Source organism: Macrobrachium nipponense, chromosome 2, assembly GCF_015104395.2.
Source record: "Macrobrachium nipponense isolate FS-2020 chromosome 2, ASM1510439v2, whole genome shotgun sequence".
Lineage (NCBI taxonomy): Eukaryota > Metazoa > Arthropoda > Malacostraca > Decapoda > Palaemonidae > Macrobrachium > Macrobrachium nipponense.
The window spans coordinates 35,450,158-35,474,340 of record NC_087201.1 but is presented as its reverse complement, the minus strand read 5'-3'; the positions used below and the strand labels follow the sequence as shown (position 1 = coordinate 35,474,340).

The following is a 24,183-nucleotide window of genomic DNA, read 5'->3' as shown; positions in this document are numbered from 1 at the left end:
GCGCATAACTCAATATGGGACTATAACAACATTACTCCAGATAAGATGGAGCAAAAAATAGAAAACTTAATGAAAAACGCTAATAATCTTTGTTGTCTGAATGACAGCGAAGTAAATACATATTATTCCAGAACCATGGAACATTTTCCACAGTAGATGTCACCCTTTGTTCAACAAATATAGTTGACAGACTAGATTGGAATATATGTGATGACTCCTACTCAAGTGACCATTTTCCCATAATAATATCCTTATTAAATAATGAACCAAAACCATATTCTCCACATTACAACATGCAAAAGGCAGATTGGACATTTTTACTTTCATACCGATAAATACCGCCCTATGATTATTTGAGAAATCACAATGAGACGAACGATTTCATTGTGTCCTTCATTAAAAAGGCAGCAGACAAAGCTATTCCTCATTCAAAAACCCCATAATAAAAAACTTAAAGTCCCCCTGGTGGTCAGATGATCTAACTGAATTAGTACGAGAAAAACACTCTCTAGCAAGAAGGTTAGATACTCTTAAACAGAAGATTCAATAAAGTTAATCTAAATCAAAACCATTCACAGAAGAAAATATATTAAAAATGAACAATTTTACTATTAGAAATAGATGTATTAAAACCTTTATATAATAAAATATCAGCCAAATTTAGAAAAGAAGTAATAAAAGGTAAAATAATATCTTGGAGGTCCTATGTGTCGGAAATAACAAGCGAAACATCCATTCAAAAAGTATGGGAAAAATTCAGAAAAATAAACGGAACAACATTAGACCACCCAGACAAGCTTTTATAATAGATAATGGAAATAAAATTTTAGATCCCTTCGAAATAAGTAACATACTTGGGGCAAGTTTTGCCAAAATAAGTAGTGATGAAAATCTAGACAAACATTTTCAAAAAAGTAAAAAACAAAGCAGAGTCTATTATACTTAATTTTGAGACACAGGAAGATATATATTATAATAAAAAGTTCAATATGGAAGAGTTAGAATATGCTCTCTTGAACAGTAATAAATCTGCCCACCCCTGGAGGAGATGATGTTTGCTTTGAGATGATTTGCCACCTAGCACCTTTGGCAAAATCATACTTATTAAAATTTTACAATCATTATGGCTCCAGAACTTGTTTCCAGACAAATGGCGAAATGCAATAATAATTCCTATACCCAAAACCTGGAAAAGATGCTAGTAATGTGAATAATTATAGACCTATCTCATTAACAAGTGTATATATGCAAGTTTATTGGAGAAAATGGTAAATACACGCTTACATGGCACATTCGTGAAAATAAAATTTTAAGTCCTACACAATTTGGTTCACAACGTAATAGCTCTACATTAGATTCTCTGTGTAGTTTGGAAGACCATATACGTAGAGGATTTGAAAGAAAACAAATTACAATAGCTGTCTTTTTTGACATTCAAAGGCATACGACACTACATGGAGGTATGCAATATTAAAATCTTTACATAATAATAACATCCGCGGCCATCTTCCTAAATTTATTAAAAACTTTATGACTGACCGCACTTTTCAGGTGAGAATAGATATGTTTTTTTCCAAATATTTCCACTTGAAAATGGAGTACCACAAGGGTTAGCGTCCTTAGTGGTACTTTGTTCACATTGGCAATTAACAACATCAGTACATGCTACCGGTTGGAATTAAGAGTAATTTGTATATGGATGATTTTGCAATATATTACACAGCATCACGCATAAAACATGCAGAAAAGAATGATTAATAAAAACTATAATAAAAATAGATGAGTGGGCCTCATCAGTAGGATTTAGATTTTCCATAGAAAAAACCCAAGCGGTCATTTTTTATAAAAGTAAAATTTGGAAAAAAGGTGAAGAAGCAGAATTAAAAATGAGAAACCATAATATACCAATTAGCCAAACTGCAAAATTTTTAGGTTTAATATTTGATGCACACCTCAACTGGAAAGCCCATATAACTTACATAAAATCGAAATGCAAAAGAGCATTAAACCTAATTAAAAACTTTCTCACACAAATTGGGGAGCTGATAGACATACTCTTACTATACTTTATAAAGCAACAGTGCTATCAATTATTGATTATGGAAGGTGAATATATGGGTCAGCTTCAGAAGCAGCACTGAAAATATTAAACCCAATTCACAACGAAGGCCTAAGAATATGCACAGGAGCATTTAGATCCTCACCAGTCTCCTCTGTACAAGTTGAATGTGGCGAACTGCCACTATCCCTCCATAGAGAATTCATAACCTTGAAAAGTGCATTAAGAATCAAGGCAAGTGATTCACCAACTAAAAGTCTATTTGAGTTAAGGGATGTCTTTATAACAGTCATTCACCACATTTCCCAATTAGAGCTAATAGACTGTTAGAGTCATTAAATATAAATATACAAGTACCTCCAATAGTAAAGGTTACCACCCCCCCACTGGACTATGATTAAAGTAAAGACTTGCACTCACTTGAAATATTTTATCAAAAAGTCCGTTTATATACCCCAGAACACCATAAACAAAAAACCATAGAACATATAAGACAAAAAAGTTCACATTATGCAATATATACGACGGGTCCAAATCGCAACATGGCGTAGGATATGCAGCTATATCGCAGAACAAAACATTATCAATTTTCTTTACCCAATCATGCCTCAGTCTTCACAGCTGAGTTGTGTGCAATTAAAGTAGCTATCAAAATTATAAAGCAAACTTCAATTAATAATTTTGTGATTTTTAGTGACTCGAGAAGTGCCATAGAAGCTCTTCAGAATTACAATCCAAAAAATAATATTGTACAGCAAATTCAATTTGAACTCCACAAATTATATAAAAATGGCAAAAATATTGAAATATGTTGGATCCCTGCTCACGTGGGGATAAGAGGAAATGAAGAGGCTGATAAAGCAGCTAAAGAAGCAGTCCAAATGATAAAAGCAAATGTAAACATCCCCACCAGTGATTATATAGATATATAAAAACAATAATTGTAAATAAATGGCAAAAACGTATGGGCTGAAGAGCCTGAAAATAATAAATTAAAACAAATAAAACAGGATGTTAACAAATGGAGTTCAGCATATCAAAGAGAGAGACATGCTCAAGTAATCCTGACACGCCTCCGTATAGGCCACACTCGTCTGACACACGGGCACTTGATGAGCAACCCACGCGACCCTGCTCCAGAGTGTTCAGAGTGCAAGGAGTGGTACAGTCAGACCATGTCTGTGCGAGTGTCCAAAGTATGACCAGCAGAGACTGTCAACTTTTGAAATAAAACAATAAAAGAAATTTGACAGAATCTTTTACATTTTCAGTAGTTCCAATTTTGACTTTTCTGAGGAACTGCAATTTAATTGATAAAATATAAGTTTTTTTTAGTGAATTTTAAAACAAAATTTCAAAAATTTAAAACTTAATTCCGAATTTTAATATACCGTTTTAGTATGTATGTAAGGGAACATGAGTAAATGTATTTATTGTGTGTGTGTTCTAGTATGAAAGCGTTTGCCTTTGTGCATTTTTTTTTATTTATCCTGAATGACTAATTTGGTCCCAGTTCTGGCCTAAGGGCTAGACCTGGCATTTTATCTAATCCTTCGGGCCAGCCCTAGGAGAGCTGAAAATCAGCTCAGTGGTCTGGTAAAACTACTTTTATAATAATAATAATATTAAGGTATATTTTAAGTAGGATGTTATATAAGGTATACATTTGTTATCTGAACTTTCAAGGTAGGCAGATATAAGCATTTTTAGTGGTGGTTCTAACTATTTGCGGATTTTAACTATTCACAGGGGTGTCAGGTACACATCCCCCCCGAATTTGAGGGAAACACTGTATTTACCAGGGTAATGGCTCCCATTGCGAAGTGGCTCCGCTATCAGGGGATAAGAACATCCTTGTACTATTTAGAAGACTGGCTCCTAAGAGCCCAGTCAGAGTCAGTGTGCGGAGGACCTCAATGAGAGACTTTTGTACAGGAGTTAGGAATCCTCGTAAACTCCCAGAAATCTCAGTTGACTCCCACTCAGGAGATTCAATTTTTTTGGAATGGTAATAGTGACTCAGAGTTTTCCACTTTTTCTTACCCAGAAAAGAGTAGATTCTTGCATAAGAAAGGTACAAGAAGTTCTGGCCCTAAACGAGTGCTCGGCCAACAATTGGATGAGTCTGCTGGATTTCCTTTCATCGATGGAGCAGTTTGTGTCACTCGGCAGGCTACGTCTCAGACCCTGCAGTTCTGTCTAAGAGCGAGCTGGAACAGGGAGGAGCTTCCCGACTTGCGTGTTTTTCCTATAATATGGGAAATACAATAGGACCTTCTTTGGTGGCATTCACATAAGAGACTGCAAGTCTCTCTTTCAGTTGAACCCCGACCTGAACTTCTTTTCAGACATGTCGGACCTAGGATGGGGAGCGCTTTTAGGGCAAAGCGAAATCTCAGGAGTATGGTCCTGGTCCTTAGAGCAAAGGTCTCTGCATATCAATGTGAAGGAGCTAGAGGCAATACACCTGGGCCTTCAGTCCTTCCTCTGGTCTGCCTAGACCTTTGGAAACTGGGGGGAAAATTGATGATGGACTTGTTCGCCAAGTCTCAGAACCATTGTCTTCCTCTGTTTTGTTTGCCAGTTCCAGACCCACAGGCGTGGGCAGTGGATGCTTTTCTTCTGGACTGGTCGGACAAGGAACTGTATGCTTTCCCTCCATTCAGCCTAATAAGTTAAGTGCTGAACAAGTTTCTTGCACACAGCAACATGTCTGATCTTGGTAGCTCCCTTCAGGCCATTGAAGGAATGGTTCCCAGATCTTGTAGAATCATTGGTGGACTTCCTGAGGCTGCTTCCTCAAAAGAGGCAGCAATTCAGACAACCACATTTCCACATATTCCACAAAAACCTGTCTTCTCTGGCCCTGACAGGATTCAAACAGTCCAAAAATTTCTTTGAAAGAAAGGGGTTTCTAAGGGAGCTTCAGAGGCTACCTCCATGTACAGAAGATATTCTAGCAATGTGTATCAGAATAAGTGGAGAATCTTCAGAGAGTGGTGTAAGAATTCCAACATCTCTTCTTCTAAGACCACTGTGATGAAAATAGCAACATCTCTTCTTCTAAGACCACTGTGATGCAAATAGCCAATTTCTTGCTACATTTGAGGTCGGTAAGAAACCTGTCTTCCTCTAGCATGAAGGGCTATAGGGCCATGTTAGCATCAGTGCTCTGCCAGAGAGGCTTGGACTTGTCCTCTTACCCAGGCATCTCTGATCTCATTAGATTGTTTGATACATCTTATCGTAAAGATTCTCCTATGATGCCTTGGAATCTGGATATTGTGTTAAAGTGGTTGTCTGGGTCTTGTTTCGAACCTATGCATGTCCTTAGTGACTGCTAAAAGGACTAGTGAGATTCATGCGCTTGATAAGAAAAATAGGCTTTTCGAAAGGGAGTGCTATTTGTTCATATTCCCTGGGGTTTCTAGCCAAGAAGGAGTCTCCCTCTAATCCTTGGCCTTGCTTTTTTTCGATCCCTAGTTTGACAGAAGTCCTGGGTAATGATGACGAGGAAAGGACTCTGTGCCCAGTAAGGTCCTTAAAGTACTACCTTCATAGAACTAGAGACAATTGTGTGGAGATTTTGGCAGTCTTTGGTCTGTAAATAATCCTCCAGACCATTATCTAAGAATGCTCTAGTATCTTCATATGAGACGTCATCTGAGAAGCGCATTCTTCAGTTCAAGAGGACGTTCTCCCGGTCTGCAAGGCTAAAGCTTATGACATTAGGGTAGTAGCCACATCTCTGGCTCTTAAGAGAACTTGATCTATTTCTTTTATTATTAATTCTACATTTTGGAAATGCAAATCCTTGTTTGCATTACATTATTTCCGTGACATTGAAATGGTGTATGAAAACTGCAGCACCCTGGGTCCGTTTCTTGTGGCGGGTGTGATGTTGGGAAAGGAAGTGTAGGAACTAGGAAGCAACCCTTCCTGAAATATATTTCTCCTTGACACAAGGTGTGAGGTTTTATGGGAAGCCTTGAAGGTATGAAGTACCTGGAGTTACCCTTCAGTCCTTGATAGGGTGGTGGTGGATATTTGATTATTTTGGATGTAGGTAATAATCTTTTCTGGTGATATGTTGGTACTGAATCCTGGGCAGGGGCAGTTATTTTTTCATCATTTGTTAGCTGTTAAACGCAAAAAAGCTATCCAACTGAATGTTACTAACTCGCTGTTCCTAGAAGACTGCCGCAGGTCCAATCATACATGGCCTACATTCTTTGTGATGACGTCATGGCAAGTCACGTGACGTACCACGTGATACATGCGCACAGATTGTATAACGAATACTATACATATACAAAATTAATCTTTTATTTAGCTGCATATCTTACGTTATATGCAGAAACACTAACACTCGCCCCCTTCTTTCTTTGTCTTGGAAGGAGAGTTTTAACTGCTGTCGTCTCCATTCATTCTCTGCTGACCGCAGCACATAGCCGCTCGGTCGACGCCCCTCTCTTTGTCAGACAGTCAGCAAGTTGCTGTGATGTATCTACCCAGACCACTTCCGTAATTTCACCACGTTCTAGCATGTCTCGCAAAACAGCTATGTCAATTCTCAATCTCTTATCTTCCACATTCTTGTAGGAATGAAGAGCGTCAACGAGGCTTTTATTGTCAACGAAACATTTTATTTTCATGCTCCTACATCCAGAAATTTTGCACAGAATTCTAGCCAGGTATACTGCAGTCTCTGCACATTCCAAAAGCACCATTGTTTCAGCTGATAGGGTGGACTTGACCACTCTTCTAATTTTTCTTGTTTGCCAGAAGACTGGACATCTCTCCATATCATTATCCCGTAAGAAAATCGCGAATCCTCCTTGTGATCCATTTCCTTTTAAGTTGGCAAATGAGGCATCGGAAAAACACTCGAGGTGACACTCTTCAAGATTCCTCATCCTTGGCATATACAATTTAACATTATCAGTCTTTACTCTCTATGACTTTGTTGAGTCTCATTAAATATGACACTGTTGCATTGCAACGTAACCCACTTAACTCACACACGTCAAATGAAATGTCAGGTCTGGTGTGAGTAGCAATCCAGCTTTAACTGTCCAATCATAGCTCTATACTCTGATTTCTCCGAGTCACACAGCTCTGCAGACTTCACCGCAGCCCGTTGTCTACTCACAGGTATTGGTTTCAAGGTCAGTGCATACTGAAACTGGTCAAGAGCTATGCTGCCATTCTTGTTTGATACAATATTTATTCCAATGTACTTGAAGGCCTTAGTCTCTGAGCTCCCTATGGTGAATGTCTCTCTCAACTGATCAATCACTTGTCGCTTAAACTCTGGTGTTCCTGCCCATAAAAAATCATCGACATGAATGCACACCACTCCTTCAGCTTTGCCGTCATGTAACCAAAACAGCGCCGGATCAAGTGTACACACTTTAGCTCCCAGATTTAGCAGCAGATTTTTATCACTCAAATACCACTGTCGAGTGGCATCACACAAGCCGTAAGCAGTCTTCTTTAACCTCCACAGCTTACCTTCATCAAACTCTGGTGGAGGACGCAGGTGTACAATTCTTTCAATCTTGTCCCCCTGCAGGTATGCTGCTTTTATATCCCAGTGACGTGTAGCGGCCAGTGACAAAGCCAAACGCACCGCCTCCTTGGAGCACGTAGGAGAATCTTTTTTCAAATCTGTGCTGTCTTCTTCAAAACCTCTCGCAACTAAACGAGCTTTCACCACTGGTTTTCCCCCTTTTAATTTTTCAGTAATAACCCATCGAACTGATAGTGCATCTTGTCCAACATCATTCACCTCTTCATAGACATCATTATCCTTCCAGTTCTGAATTTCTGTTTCCTTGGCACTCAAGACTTGATCCGAATTAAATAGAACCATCATCTCAGTGTTGTCATCAACAATCTCTAAATCACTAAAATCTTTACTCAAATCTGCCCAAGAGATACTTCCATCATAGTCCCACTTTAAATTATAACAGTTCTTATATTTGCCAGTGGCTTTACCGGCTCGACTGACAATTTTACCCGACCTGAATTCACCACTTTCAACGTGTATACCTCTTACCCTTTCACCAACTGAAAGCCTTGATGTATCCTTTGATGCTGCTTCTGTCGCTATTTCTATATTTTCACTCTCTGCATATTCAGATACACCCACCTCTTCGATCTCCACTTCTGCGGACTTATTCACCGACTCTTCATCCTCAGAGTCTTCCTCGCACAACTCATGGTTGTAAGAAAGCGACGCTTGTTTTCTTTCCTCTTGCACTGTCTCTGGAGCAACGCTACATATATCTTTCACTATTGGGCTGTTAGCGGGAGGATGCGCTAACCTACACTCGTGTACTCTTATGTAAACACCACCGTGTCGCACAAAAACTTGCTTCCCATCCTTGCCAATAACGATACCCGGGCCATGCCATTCAGGGCTGTCATTTCTTTTATAAAATACTTCATCACCATTTTCGAGTTCATTGACATCACTTGCACGTATGTTGTGTCGCAAAGCTCTCCTCAAACGTTCACTTGATTCTGATTTGATGAACTCCTGTCTAGCCAAGTGTAGTGCATTTAAATTGTCTCTCACAATTTCTGATGTACTAAATTCTAAAGCTGGTGGGTTATTCGTGTACACACTGGGTAATCCAGGATTATGACCGAAAACAAGCTGGTTGGGTGGCGAACCCTGAGTGATTGGATAACGCATTTCTTGCAGATATTGCCCATGCCAAAGCCACTTCCAAGCTACATTTACTGTCATCCATAATTTTCCTGACAGTGTCGCCAATCACAGCATTCTGTCGCTCGCACACTCCATTGCTCCATGGACTCTCTGCAGAGGTTGTCATCACCTTGATGTTAAATGTTTCTCCTAGCACCCTCATATCATCATTATTGAATTCACAGCCATTGTCTGTTAGAATTTTTTGCGGTGCACCAAAAATACTAATCCACTTTTTAAATAACTCACTCACAATGGTTGTTCCACGCTTGTCACTAATGACTGTGGCAGCACAGTACCTGGTTGCCATGTCTATGATCACCAACAAATATTTCTTTCCCCAAATCTTTAAATCCATTGCAATAGTTTCATTAAACTTACTCGCCATGGGGATGCACACAACAGGACGTGGTCTGGCCTTCTTTAGCTTGTGACACACTTCACACACTATGTTTACTCTTTCAATGGCTTTTTTAATTTCCAAATTATTAATGCCAGCATCTTTCACAAGTTTAATTAACCTTGAAGCTGTAGGATGGCCAAACTGTTTGTGTAGTTTCAAAGCAGTCTTTCTCACATCGCTTCCCCACAGTGTTGCCAGCGCTATGGTTTGGCAACACTGTCCTAGTCAAGCTGACACCGGCATTAAATAATGACCCGATGACGATGTCTTCAAATCAATCAATTTCCCACACACATTTACCTGATCTGTTCCAAAGTTTATGATCATTTTAGCCTTCTTCATTGAGCATTTACTCAACAATAGTGTTATGTTACAACTCACCACGTCTGTAGTCACGGTAGCACTGATTCCGCCAATAGAGCAAGGAAGACAAACACGTTTGATGGAAGACACAGTATTACCACTTGCAAATGTGAATGTGGATGATGATTCATTTTCCACAATCTTTTTACGTTCATAATCGCTTAAACCACAAACAAAATTACTCAACCAGTCAACTCCACACACCGTAGTTGAGCAACCTGAGTCCAATAATGCACAGCCCTTGGCCTCATCTTCAAGCTTATTAAGTTTTCCTTCCTTATCGCCATTTCCTGTGTACCCAACAAACAGGGACAAGTGAACACTTTCACTGTTCGTTTCCGAAGATTTTTCACCTTTTTCGTTGCCTTCCGAACCTCCGGAATTTTCGTACGCATCTGGACAGTAACGAGCCCAATGGAATCGTGAATCACATGTTACACACCTTGACACCTTGCCATCTGGACCAATTGGGTTTTGTTTCCTCCGTGATTGTCCTCTTGCTGAATGTGACCATCCTCCACGGCCTCTCACTGCACCACCCTCACCACGTTGTCTGGCTCTTCCACGCTGGAACCCCCTAACATACAGAGCACTCTCTGGTGTTTCTGCACTGCCACCCTCGTCGTTAGTCATGAAGACCGGCTCACTCTTTATCTCAGTCACTTGTTTTGTTAATTCCTGTACACCCTTACTATCTTTTTCTCCGATGTTGCCAGAAAACACTCTGTTTAACGTAGATTTCATATTATCATACGATACCTCTACGATTGCTGACATCACTAGTTGCTGCTCACTGTCACTTAAACCACATGATGCAAGAAGCATAAACGCCATTACGGGATCAGGTTGTTCCATTTCTTGTTTCTTGAACTTAAAGTATGTGTGCTCAAACTCAGAAACGAACTTCCTTATTTCCGTATTCTCTGATCTTCTGAGATTATACAACTCTTGAAAGGCCGTAAATTGCCGACGCCCTTTTTCAGCAAGAAACAAACTGTCAAGTTTTTCTATGATAGTTTTCACACCATTTTCTTTTTTTAGATCGCTTGTCTCCAGTTCCGAGGTTGCCACTCTGGCGCACCCTTCCAAGGACAGGTGTATAGCTAGTGCTTGTTTGCTCTTCGGCAGTTCGGTCAATTCACACCATATGTTTATGTCCTTCTTCCAGCTTTCATATGCGCTTTCATCACTGAACTTAGGTGGCCACTTGCTTGACGCCATTATGATCTCTCCAACCACGCTCTGCTACCAGTGTTAAACGCAAAAAAGCTATCCAACTGAATGTTACTAACTCGCTGTTCCTAGAAGACTGCCGCAGGTCCAATCATTCACGGCCTACATTCTTTGTGATGATGTCATGGCAAGTCACGTGACGTACCACGTGATACATGCTCACAGATTGTATAACGAATATACATATACAAAATTAATCTTTTATTTAGCTGCATATCTTACGTTATATGCAGAAACACTAACATTAGCCATCGGAATTGTCCTTCACTACAAAGGTCCCACTATTGAATGGGCGTTACATGGCTTTACCGCCATGCCGTTACATGATGAGATGAGTGGCAACCAGAGGCAGTATTTTCCTGCCACTATCTTATCAGGTAAGTAATCAACAAACAATTTTAATTAGTGTTGGTAAAGCTTTTCTATTCTCCCTCTATGTATTTTTATGAATCTGAGGTAGAATTATCCATGCTTCCTGCAATTTGGAAATCAGCTGAATAATTACAGGCAGTCCCCGGCTTACGACGTTCTGAGGTTACAACACTTTTCAGTTATATTCATCAGAAATTATTTCCAGGTTTACGACACATTGTTCCAGGGTTACAGCGCTTACACCGCCGATCTGGCGAAAGAAATGTGACTCCAAAAATGCAAAATAATCAATATTTTAATGTTTTTTTTTTTGTGTGAAAAATGCAATAATTTTGCAGTTTACATAGTTTTTAATGCACCCAAAGCATTAAAAGTGTGGTTTTCATAGGATTTTTGACAATTTTCCGACTTATGACAGGGACTGCCTGTACTGGGAAGTTGTATGATTAAAAATGACATTTTTATGATATAATAAAGTTTTGATTATACTTATCCAGTAATTAAATAATCGGAGCCCACCCTCTGCCCCTTGCATGGATTTTGTTGATGAGCATAAACAAACTGAGCTCTTTGCCGTGTTGATCCTTTCACTTGCCCTGAAAATGGGTGGGGCACTGCCACCTAACTAAAACAAATAGATAGTTAGCGTGACCTGTGAATTTCGGGATTTTAACTGTCGGCGAGTGAAACTCTTAGCTATGTAATTACTGGATAAGTGTATTTAAACTTTGTTCTATCATAGAAATGTCATTTAATATGCATTAATTATCTTGTAAAGTCAGGCTAGTTAGCTTTCATGCCCACAGTTTTTTAAGGGTTACTTATTTCATTGCTATTCTTTCTAAGAATACAGTGTTCCCCCCATATTTGCGGGGGATGTGTACCAGACACCCCCATGAATAGTTAAAACCCGCGAATAGTTAAAACCACCACTAAAAATGCTTATAACTGCCTATCTTGAAAGTTCAGATGCCAAATGTATACCTTTAATAACATCCTACTTCAAATATACCTAAAATTACTAACCTATTACTGCATTAATCTTTGAGGTTATATATTAATATCATTTTAAAGTCATTTTAAACATTTTACCATTAAAAATATATACCTACAGAAAATAACAGAGAGAGAGAGAGAGAGAGAGAGAGAGAGAGAGAGAGAGAGAGAGAGAGAGAGAGAGAGAGAGAGAGAGAGACCAATGAATGGCAACATCATATATTTGACCCTCAAGAGTGAAATTATGAATTATTTCTGAGACAGAGAGAATAATAATGGAGAGAGAGAGAGAGAGAGAGAGATGAGAGAGAGAGAGAGATGAGATGAGAGAGAGAGAGGAGAGAGAGAGAGAGATAACTCCAAGACTCCGCTTCCTCCCCTCCACCAATTCGTATATCAAACTCATTTACTCCCCCGCCCATGTTCCTCCAAGTGGATAAAAAGACTGGGAATCGCTATTTTTAATTAATCTTATTAATATTTGAAAATTAGTTATAAGGTAAATCATTTATTTACACTACAAAACAAATAAACATACGTAAGAGAGAGAGAGAGAGAGAGAGAATGTTATTGTTACTGTTTAATCTCATTAAACGTAATATTATTTGTAAACTAGTACTGTATATTATTATTATTTTACCATAAAATGTAGTAATGTCCTTAAAGATATACTTATACATACACTACCAGCCCATACAGAGGGCGAGAGTTACCACTAACGCATGCTAGTATCTCGTGTGGAGAGAGAGAGAGAGAGAGAGAGAGCGAGAGAGAGAGAGAGAGAGAGAGGGTTAGAGAGAGAGTGAGAGAGTTGTCCTTATTTAAAGAGTGAAATGGATGATTATTGTACTTCTTTAAAATACTATCACATGTGAATTTTGAGATTAGTTATATTATTATTATTATTATTATTATCTTATTAATTATATTATTATGCGAAAATATTAACATCATACACAAGTACCATAGAAATTATCTCATATCAGCAAAAGAGAAAGAGAGAATTTCAATGATCCATAGATGGCAACACTGGATTTGACAGTTGGAACCCAGCCAACCAAGCTGGCTACGTAACAAGACACGGGGTTAAATGCATTTTCTTTTATTCTTACATAATTCTTTTTATTTATAAACTAAAATCTTGCTAATTCACTTTAGCATTTTCTTTAATGAATTTATATTATTGCTGTTTACATTAATATTGATATTTGAAAATTAGTAAATCTCATCCAAAAAACATACATCGCTTTAAGAGAGAGAGAGAGAGGAGAGAGAGAGGAGAGAGAAGAGAGAGAGAGAGAGGAGAGAGAGATTATTGTAGTATTTGTAAAATACTTTCACATATGATTTTTGTAATTACAGTTATTATTATTATTATTATTATTATTATTATTATTATTATTTGAAAATATTAATAAACATATTACGCATATATGTACCATAAAAATCTCTCATCTCAGTAAAAGAGAGAGAGAGAGAGAGAGAGAGAGAGAGAGAGAGAGAGGCGAGAGAGAGAGAGAGAGAGAGAGGTGGAAATTTCATGACCACTTGATGGCAGCAACAAATCAGCTCCTTCTCCCTCCGGTCACTTAACTTGATACGTATATCTGAGTTTTAGTACCTGAAGTTAGAGAAAGAATCTGACTGGGATTTCCTTCATTCTTCCATAGTTTTTTTAAAATTATAAGCTAAAATCTTACTATTCACCTATGGTATTTTCTTTAATGAATTGATATTATTGCCGTATAAATTAATATTAATATTTGAAAATAATAATCATTTATTTATCATACAAAAAAACATACATCTTTGTAGTAGAGAGAGAGGAGAGAGAGAGAGAGAGAGAGAGAGAAGAGAGAGAGAGAGAGAGAGAGAGAGAGAGAGAGAGAGAGAGAGAGAGAGAGAGAATTATTATTTTTATAATGTGAGATCATTTAAACTTATTAAACTTACTAATACAGTATTAATCAAAATTAATATTTGAAAATAAGTAAATCATTTTTGTATCATAAAAATGTATTTAGTCATGAAAATAAACATCAAAATACACTAATTAGTGATTATTTTCGTCGGAAAATTCCGCGAATGGGCGAGTCCGTCCGCGAATAATTTCTAGATAGGTTCCAAAGAAAAATCCGCGAATGTGTGAGTCCGCGAATCCGGAGAACGTAAATACGGGGGAACACTGTAATTGTAGTACGTATACGTATGCTCTTTCATAATGTGATACTAAGTATCTTTTTTCAGGTCCTCCACCCCCAGGCCTACAGAAACCAGCTAAAGGTAATGATATGTGTTATGATTTGTTTCATGTGAACCCCACCTTTCTTATATGCCCACATTTTTGGTCTAACAGACAAATGATCAGTAGTAGCGCAGTGCATGTCACATGGAGCCTTGGGTACCCATAAGTCACTTATCTCACGTTTTGTGTCTGCATGGGTGTTGACAATTGAGTAAACATCCCCAGAATTTTTATTTTAAGATTACTAATAATATTGCAATACACTCCCTGAACACCTGAATTAGCCCTGGTTACTGACCTGCCCGAACTACATCCCCACATATTTACCCACTAAGTGGGTAATTTTAACTGTCAGTGTACCAACGCTGCAGGTAAAATCTAGTCAAATGAGTTACCTGTGTTACCGTTGGCAACGCTGCTGCAAATACCAGCCACCAGAGACCTGTCTCCTCAATTGTTTCTTGTTCCCTCATCAGGCGAACTTTTTGTCATTTAGCCCGACCCCAGTCAAAGTTTCGTATTTTGGATACAGATTACAACCTTGGACTGTTATTAATGTTTTTCTCCTGATTCAACTTTGGATAGCTACTTTGTGCTCACTATGGATAAGTTAGAAAATAAACGTCGTCGCCGTCTGCAAACGCCTCTGCTTCTGCTTCATCTACAGTTCGACGATTGAGCCTTCTACTGCTGGACATGTTGGTGCTCACCGGCTCTGCACGCCCTGCAAGCATAGGATGAGTACCCTCACACATGATCGACGTTCTCTTCATTATTTCGTGTAGGAAGGTTCAGTGTAATACCAGTCAGAGATGTTTGTCTTAGTCAGGAGACAAGGAAACATTAGAGTTAGTTATTCAAGAAATTAGTAGACAGGTTATCATCTAGTAGTATGTTTAGCTTATTTCTAGCCTGACGAATAATTTAACCAAAATTGAGATAGTGGTAGTAGTAGGAGTATACAGGCAGTCCCCGGGTTACGACGGTCTCGGCTTACGACGTTCCGAGGTTACGATGCTTTTCAATTATATTCATAAGAAATTATTTCCAGGGTTACAACACATGTTCCAGGGTTACGACGCATGTTCCAGACTTACGACGCCTACAAACGCTGATCTGGCAGATGAAATATGGCACCAAAAATGCAAAATAATCAATATGTAAATGTTTTTTTGATGAAAAATGCAATAAGAATGCAGTTTACATAGTTTTCAATGCACCCAAAGCATTAAAAGTAAGGTTTTCTTAGGATTTTTGACAATGTTCCAGCTTACGACGCATCTCAAGAACGGAACCCCCGTCGTAACCAGGGGACTGCCTGTAGTTGATTCTAATCATTCTTTTTCAGCTCCCCTGCCTGTTCCAGAACCATCCCTAACGGGTGCTGGGGGTAATGGAGAACCGCAAGCCTCCGAGTGAGTAGGTTCTGCCGGCCCCCCTGGCGCAGAGCAGGTAGTGTTGGCAGCAGATTTCCCCTTCCCTCGATCTGTAAGTTCTCAGGATGATGAAAATTTAGGTCAGATACAGAGGAGTAGGGATAATAGGCTACATAGTGTTCAGGAAGAGAAGTGCAGGCTTCTTCAGGTCGGTTTTCTATTATAGGTAGTAGTTTTAGAGGGACAGTTTGTCTTTAGAGCCTCTTTGGGTTTTTCCTGCTTCGAGTTCCTTGCATCAGAAGCTTTCTAGGCCATGGTTGGTCGTTCAGATCTGGTTTTGGGTCTGTCTGGTTCTGAAGGGTTGAATACTGCTCCTTCGTCCCAGAGATTCATTTCCTCTACAAATACGATATAGTAATTGTTAATATCAACTAATTCTCTGTTCAATGCATATTGACTTTCGATAATTCAGTATGTAGAGAAATCGAATAACAATTAACTACGGCTAGCCTAGTGTTCACGATGATATATTGTATGCATATACAGTAGTCTAGCCTGAAGTATTTGCTGTACTACATATAGATAGAGTCATTTTTTATTGTGGCTAACGCTGTAGGCTCAAGGCATTCTGACTTCAGATAATTCAGTACTACAGGTGTAAACTGAACACGAACGAGAATCCGATCTTAGGATAATTCAGTATGAAATGTAATCGAACAGGAATGAAGATCAGATTCTGTCCGACTTCAGCATTATAAGTGTTTTATATGTATCATCATATTAGCGTAGTATAAATACTAACTCAGCAGTCATTCTCGCTCTGGAATCAGCTGATGGCGAATACGAGTTTGTGCTGCCTCATCCAACTCATTCTTGTCCTGATTGGCTAGCATGTCTAACGTAACAACTCTTCCTCACTTATGCCATGTTTGTCGTCTTGACGGAGACATGTTTTCAACTATGTTGACATTTAACATAGTCAATAATGATATCTTGTGCCATATAATCTGATCCAAGAAATTCCCTCTGGTGACAGAATTCGTTTGTATGACGTCTTCATCCATCTAATAGACAAATTGCTGTCAGTTACAAAAATAATTACCAGTCATATTATCAAATTACAGTGACAACTGAAATTAATATTAGGCCTAATAAAGAGTTACATTTAATTACCTTAGAATATGTAATTGATTACTTTTCAATTAAATTACATTTACATAAGCTTGTCATCAAAACAGCACTGTTGTAAGGAGGCATGGCTTAGACAGACAATGATGCCGACTAGTCTATTTCCTTTGCTCCAGATTCAACCATATTACTTGGTCTCGGCTAATGATTTTGTTCCTAGTTAGCATAAATGAATATCTGGATACTTAACGTATATGGAACGAAGTCATATTGTTCGTCTTACGACATAATTTAAGGCCAAAATTTGACTAATACGTCTCATTGGAAGCTAGTTTTTCCCTTAGGTTAGATTGCGTAAAATTTAGTGATTCCGTTCGTTTTCACTCATTTTCATAGGTATTACGAGCCTTACTTTATCAATCTTTTGTCGGTGTGAAAACACAGTAAATGAGCTCTTTCATGCTATTAGTTTTCTTTTACCACGGCTGCGTTTGAATTCATACAAAAGCTTGGGACTTATCCAGGTTGCTGATGCACGTAATATTGCCTTATCAGCTTTAGCTACATTTATAACATGAATACAGTACTAACTGTCGCATGCGGATGAATACAGTTACCATCCGAGTTACGACCTAGATCCGTTCCGACCAACAGGTCGTATGTCAGAATGGTCGTTAGTCGAAAATACCAGCCAAAATGGCCGACACGTGGATTATAAGTACTCGGTTAAAGTGGAAGATTATACTGTACTCGAGGACATATGATATGAATGTGTTGCATTTTTAAGTAACTTTTTCTGTTGAATAATATTATTGTGTATATACAAGCTGTTTATTTATCATTTTTATGCCTTTTAGTTTCACTTTTATAATTTTATCATATATTTCTGTTGAATAATATTACTGTACATATGTATATACAAGCTGTTTATTTATAATTTTTATGCCTTTTAGTTTCACTTTTATCATACTTTTTCTGTTGAATAATATTACTGTTGTACTATACGTACAAGCTGTTTATGTATTTATCATTTTTATGCCTTTTAGTTTCACTTTTATCATTTTATCATAGAGATATTTTTAATATTATACTGTAGGTGCAATGTATTTAGCTTTTTTTTTCAGTTGCTTAGTTGATATACTACGTACATACATCTTAATATAATATGGTTTTAGAAATAAAATATTTATTACTGCAGTTGAATTTATTATACAAAAATACAAATGAAGATCAAAATACGAAAATAGAAAAGTTACAGTTCAAAAATAGAACAGTACTGTAGTACAAAATAGAAAATACATATGCATGTAAAAAAATAAGCAAAACAACACTCAAAATTAATGTTCACTGGTGCTTGGTTCGACGTCATCAACACTTTCTTCATACGCACGGTCGAAAGAAAGATCAGCTGTTAAGTCAGGTGAGGCAGTGGATCGGGGAAAGGGGTGGTTACTGCGCTGGCCGATGTAGGGGAGGGGGTGGCTTCGATGCTGGATGAGGCGGGCTTTTGTGTTCGTTTGACAAACATGCTAAGTGTCGTTTGGATCTTCTGCTTTTTCTTTTCATCGTAGATTTCTTTGTATGGCCTCATTACTTCTTGCATAGATCTCTCTATCCGGGCAAACCGTTCAACATTCGGATCCATTCCTTCCAATTTATGCAGCATTGTATTAAGCATTTGTATGGCTTCCGATAATCCCTTTACAGTAAACTTTCGTTTGGGCTCCTCCTCTTCTACAACTTCCTTTTCTTCCTCTCTTCTTTCTTCTTCAGCTTTCCTTTCTTCTATTGCTTCTTTCACAATTAGTTTATCAAATTCTTCAACGAATGCCTTAGCAGCAGGCGCATCACTGCTAGCAGCCTCGCCTTTCGTCAGAACATGGTGCACTTGGTACCGATCTCGGAATCGACGAAACCACCCATCACTCGCTATAAACTCCAACGAAGCATATTCTTCACCTCCTTTCTCTTTTAACATTTTAAATAAACTTGTTGCCTTGCTTTGCACTGCTCGCAACATCACTTGCACATTTCTTTGTCTATTATCTTCCAGCCACGTAAATAACAACTTTTCCATGTCTGCTATCGGTCCTTCACGCTGTTTGGTGATAATAGTTGACTTGATTGGGGCTGCTCCTTTCACTGCGTCCTTAATCCTTTCCTTGTCCTTAAGAATGGTGGAGACCGTGGAGTGGGAGAGATGGAGACTTCTGCTTATACAATTAACTTTCATCCCACCTTCATATTTCTTGATTACGTCCATCTTCATCTCCAACGTCAGTGCCTTCCTAGCTTTCTTGGCAGAATTGCATTCTGATGAGTCAGACTTTCTCTTAGGGGCCATGGCAAAGGTGTAATGAAAAAAATGTTCCTGCTACAATGTTACAGTACTGCTACAATGTCTAGACAGTGAGTGAGGTGGTTGGGATGAGTCTGTCTGGGATGCTGTGCTGCCGGCGCCGTCGTAACTGTCACACCGCGCCGCACGCACTACGCTACCGCGCTGCCAAACAGTAAACGCCGCCAAATATAAAAAAATAGACCCCTGTCGGACACTGTCGTAAGTACGGGTGGACGTAACTCGCGCAGGTCGTAACTCGGATGGTAACTGTACAATAAACGGATGTTGCTATCGGATTTGATTACTGTCGCACACGTATGAATACAGTAAAGTGATGTTGCTATCAGATTCGATTGTATTAGCAACAAAGTTCTCGTTCGGTTGTTCATAGCTGTACGCAGGTATACGAGTATATATTATCATTAAGATAATATTTTTTTAACTTAGAAAAGGGTGCAAAATTTTTGAGGTGGAGATGTTAGACGATTGTAATATTTCTCTCTCTCTCTCTCTCTCTCTCTCTCTCTCTCTCTCTCTCTCTCTCTCTCTCTCTCTCTCTCTCTCTCTCTCTTATTTTCCACCCTCTCCTAACACTTGATTCATTGTGCAACAGAGGCTTTTTCTTCCTGTTACGCCTTTCAAACACTTTTCTGTCAATTTCCTTTCAGCGCTGAATGACCTCATAGGTCCCAATACTCGGCCTTTGGCCAAAATTCTGTTTTTAAACATCTAACTGACGTCACGGCAGAATTTCAAAAATCGCGGCAATCGCCGATTACTGGGTAGTCAGGTGCACCACCTGTGCGCCCTCTACCCAGGTACGTAGAACCGTTCCAACTATTCCTCAGATCTTCCCTGCCGCCGACATCGGTGACATCGTTGGAATTTCGCTCGTTTGGCCCGTGTTTTTTCACAGTTATTTGGTGAAGTACACTTTGGCTTTGGCTTTTGCGTGTTGTTGGGTGACATGTGTATCATCTTGATAATGATGATGGAACATAATGAATGATGATGATAAGAGAATGTTTGATTTAGAATATTATTGCTTTGACTCTTGCTTATTCTTGATCTCTCTTTTGCATTTTTCAAACATGGCTGATTCTGCTTCGAGTGTAAGAATGTGAGTGAAAGGATGTAATACTCGGCTTTGCTAAAACCTCGATAGATCCTCATTCAATTTATATGAATTTAGGGGCAAGAGTGGTGAGTTGGATGATAGGAGAAAGAATGTGTCCATTTACCTGAAAATGAGTGGATGCATGTTATTGCTATGTGCGAAAGCTTGAAAAGAATAAGATCAGGAGAGCGAAGAGTAATATGTCTCGCTCTTCTAGAAATAGTCAGGGAATTGACAATTCTCTTTCCCTTGTTAGTGATCCTATTGATCCTGCTTCCGTAGTAATAGCTCCTATTCCCCCTACTGATACAGGTGTTGGTCCAACTTTAAAGGACATGATAGCGACCATTCAAGCCCTTGGCAAAGGTAGAATCCCTCATAGAAGCAGGGAGAAATCATGGTCGAATGTGAGAGATCTTAAAATCACAAGTTACAGTGCTAAAATCAAGTGCAAGTGCAGTGGAGGGTGCGACCGGTCGGATCTGTCGCGCTCCTAGTCCTAGACCTCTTCCAAGCTCACCAACCCCTGTGAGAAGGAATGTCGACTGACGAAGGGAGGCGAGAGGTTTTAGCTCCCGAGCGGCCGTCCCCTCGAGCGTACCTGTTGACGATCCCCAGGACACTTACCCTTGCCATTGGGAAGGCGAGGTTAAAGTGTTTTCTTCATCGTCTGACAACGCAGTACCCAGACGCTGCTGGCGTCAGACTTCGAAATCTAGACCCCTTAAAAGACAACATCCAGTAAAGAAGGACGCCAAGCGTCAAGAACTGCCAGGATGTAGTCATTGGAGCAGCCCGGAGCGCTTCCCTTCCAGCTCCGATATTTGCTCTCCTACCAAGCCAAGACGCAAGATGTCGCACAGGCGGCCGTCGTCTTTGGTAGGAGGCAAGGAAATATCGGACGTGGGGAGGCCTTCGGTGCGGGCTACAACTCCGCAACGCTTCTCTTACGACTCTGATGCTTGCTCTCCTACCAAACTAAGAAAGGAAGTATCGGACGGAGGGAGGCCTTCGGTGCGTACTGCAACTCCTGAACGCTTCTCTTTCGACTCCGATGCTTGCTCTCCTACCAAGCTAAGACGCAAGATGTCGCACAGGCGGCCGTCGTCTTTGGTAGGAGGAAAGGAAGTATCAGACGATTGGATGCCTTAGTTCGTGCGCAAGGACAGCATACGTCAAAAGCTTGGATGAAAAGCTGGATGCCAGGACGTAGAGCGTCAAGGTTCTCAACACCTAGACGACAGATGTCAACATTCTGGACACCAGGACACCAAGCGTCAAGAGCCTGGACGCCAGGATGCCAGGCGTCGAGATTCTGGACGCCAGGACGCCAAGCGTCAAGATTATGGACGCCAGGACACCAAGCGTCAAGATTCTGGACGCCGAGCGTCGAGGGGCTGGAAGCCAGGCGTCAAGAGGCTGGACGCCAAGACGCCAGGCGTCAAGAAACTGAAAGCCATGGCGCTGATCGTCAAGATTCTCGACGACAGAGCACCAAGAGTCAAGAAGCTGGACGCCAGGCGTCAAGAGGCTGGACGCCAAGACGCCGAACGTCGAGTATTTGAACAGCAGGACACCAAATGTCAAGAAGTTCAACACCAGGAAGCTGAGCGTGAGGATTCTCAACGTCAGGACACCAGGCGTCAAGAACATTCTTTGGAAGCACCAACGAAGCATGACATCGCTACGTCGGTTATGGGTCAATCGGGAGAAGGGAAGGATGACTCCCCCCCCTTCTCCTTTTCGTCTGATGGAAGACTTTTCCGACAAAGAGAATCAAAGAGATCTACAGCCTTCGTCAGACTTGAAAAGACTTATTAAAGTTTTCACAGAACTTTTTCCGGAAAAGTTTGTTCCAGCTGCCCCTCGTTCCCTACCTTCAGAGTTCACTCTAGGGAAGGCAACTAAGAAGTCCGACTTTACAAAGATGGTGTTATCACGCTCTTCGAAGAGAGCGTTGAAAATTATGAAGGAATAGATGCACACGAAGAGAGACCAAGGAAAGACAGCTTTCTCATTTCCTCCGGCCAGATTAGCTTCCAGATCTAGCATCTGGTATGATACTGGAGAAGCTCTCGGTCTGGGAGTTCCCGCTTCTTCCCAAGGGGACTTCTCGAGTCTAGTGGAATCTTCTCGTCGGACGGCCATGGGAAAGACGAAGGTTTTTTGGTCTACCTCTGAAATGGACCACCTCCTCAAAGGGATTTTTAGAGCCTTCGAGGTATTTAATTTCTTAGACTGGACTCTGGGATCTTTGGGGAAGAAAATAGAAACCTTCAAGTCTGCTGATACAGAAGAGATTGTTCACCTGATGTCTTGCATTGACAAAGCTCTTCGAGACAGGTCGAACGAGTTAGCGGCTCTTTTTCTCTGCAGGAATCCTGAAGAAAAGGGCCCAAATGTGTTCTTTCCTTTCGAATGGGGTCACACCCATTCAAAAAGTGGAACTGCTGTTTGCTCCCCTTTCCACACATCTTTTCCCACAAGATTTAGTGAAGGAAGTCTCCTCTGCCTTAGCCCAAAAGGCTACGCAGGATCTAATGACAAAGGCAGCAAGGAAAGTCCTACCAACAAGTTTTGGAGCACAGAAACTCAAGGAAACTACTCCTGTGCCTCGAGTTTCTCGACCTTTTCGAGGAAGATCCCTCAGTAGAGGGAACACAAGACCGGTGGCTAGAAATTCGAAGAAAAGAGGCTTCAGACAAGGGCGGAACAATTAGAGATGGTTCCGATGAGTTGGCTGCGTTTTTTCTCGGCAGGAATGCTTAAGGAAAGAGCCCAAATTTATTCTTTCCTTGCTTATGAGGTCACACCCATTCATCGGACCTGCTTTATGCACCTCTTTCAGCACAAGAGTTGGTGAATGAGGTCTCCTCTGCCTTAGCCCAAAAGGCCACGCAGGACTTAATATCGAGAATCCCCGATAATTGTTTTTACGATAATCGGGAACCTCGCCGAATGCTCGAATTCCTGGAATTTCTAGCATTTGCAAGAAGAACTGCTACTGAAGTAAGAATATTTCTCAGTAGATGACCAACCCTGGAATACAGAAGCAAACATCCAGTTTGGCTTGAACTTTCGTCTTCGGGTTTTCTGTTTTCACTATTGAAGCTTTCCTTAAGGGAAGACTTCTCCTTCACTCTCTTGACTAGAGAAGGAAGGGTTTAGATTTCCAATCCTTATTGTCATTCCTCGAAGGGAAAAGAATTTAGGAGGGAAGTTGTTGTACAGAAACCTACAAATATACGACGTATATTACTCTCGAGACATGATTCTGTTAAGCAGTTGAATTGTCCGGGGGGGTACTCGCATACCGTAGTTAATTCTACGGTTTGTGATCGGGAGTCTAATATCCTAATGGAACTGCAACTTGGGCTGTCTGCATCCCAGGAGTTACCAGTTTTGATTTTTAAGATATACTTATGTTATGGTCACGACAACACCACCTCAGTTTTTTGTATTTACCGAAATCCGTTTCGTTTAAATATAATTGCTCGAGCAGAATAGATCCCTTTTTTAACGCTCGATTATTCTAACCGAATGCATTCCTTCGAGGAATGGATTACCTTGCAACTGAGGATATCGAGGGAGCAAGAACTAACTGAGTAGGGGACTGCAGAAGACAACCCAGTACCAGCTGGCTCTCCGAGATGCACGGTTGGGTTATGTCTCTCTCCCCTACAATGATTGACTTTTCTCTGTCCAACAATATTGGACTTAGGTCTCTGATTAACTGGGATTCTCGCATACATGAATGACATCTTCTGCATCCACTTGGATATTGTGAGAATTTTCAACAGAGATATATATTCTTGACTTTTTCATCTTTATG

At 40.0% G+C, this 24,183-nt stretch overlaps 1 protein-coding gene across 2 annotated transcripts in view; it reads left to right on the top strand.

Annotated features, from left to right (window-relative positions):
- The window catches only part of LOC135220527 (cyclin-dependent kinase 9-like), a 167,725-nt gene that overhangs the window by 55,605 nt on the left and 87,937 nt on the right, over positions 1 to 24,183 (top strand). Inside the window, exon 4 of one of the 2 annotated variants that reach the window (XM_064257707.1) lies at positions 14,392 to 14,427. The exons of the other annotated variant lie outside the window; for it this stretch is intronic. Coding sequence (XP_064113777.1) covers positions 14,392 to 14,427 — 36 coding nt within the window. The remainder of the gene's footprint in view (positions 1 to 14,391; positions 14,428 to 24,183) is intronic. 2 annotated transcript variants of the gene reach the window in all.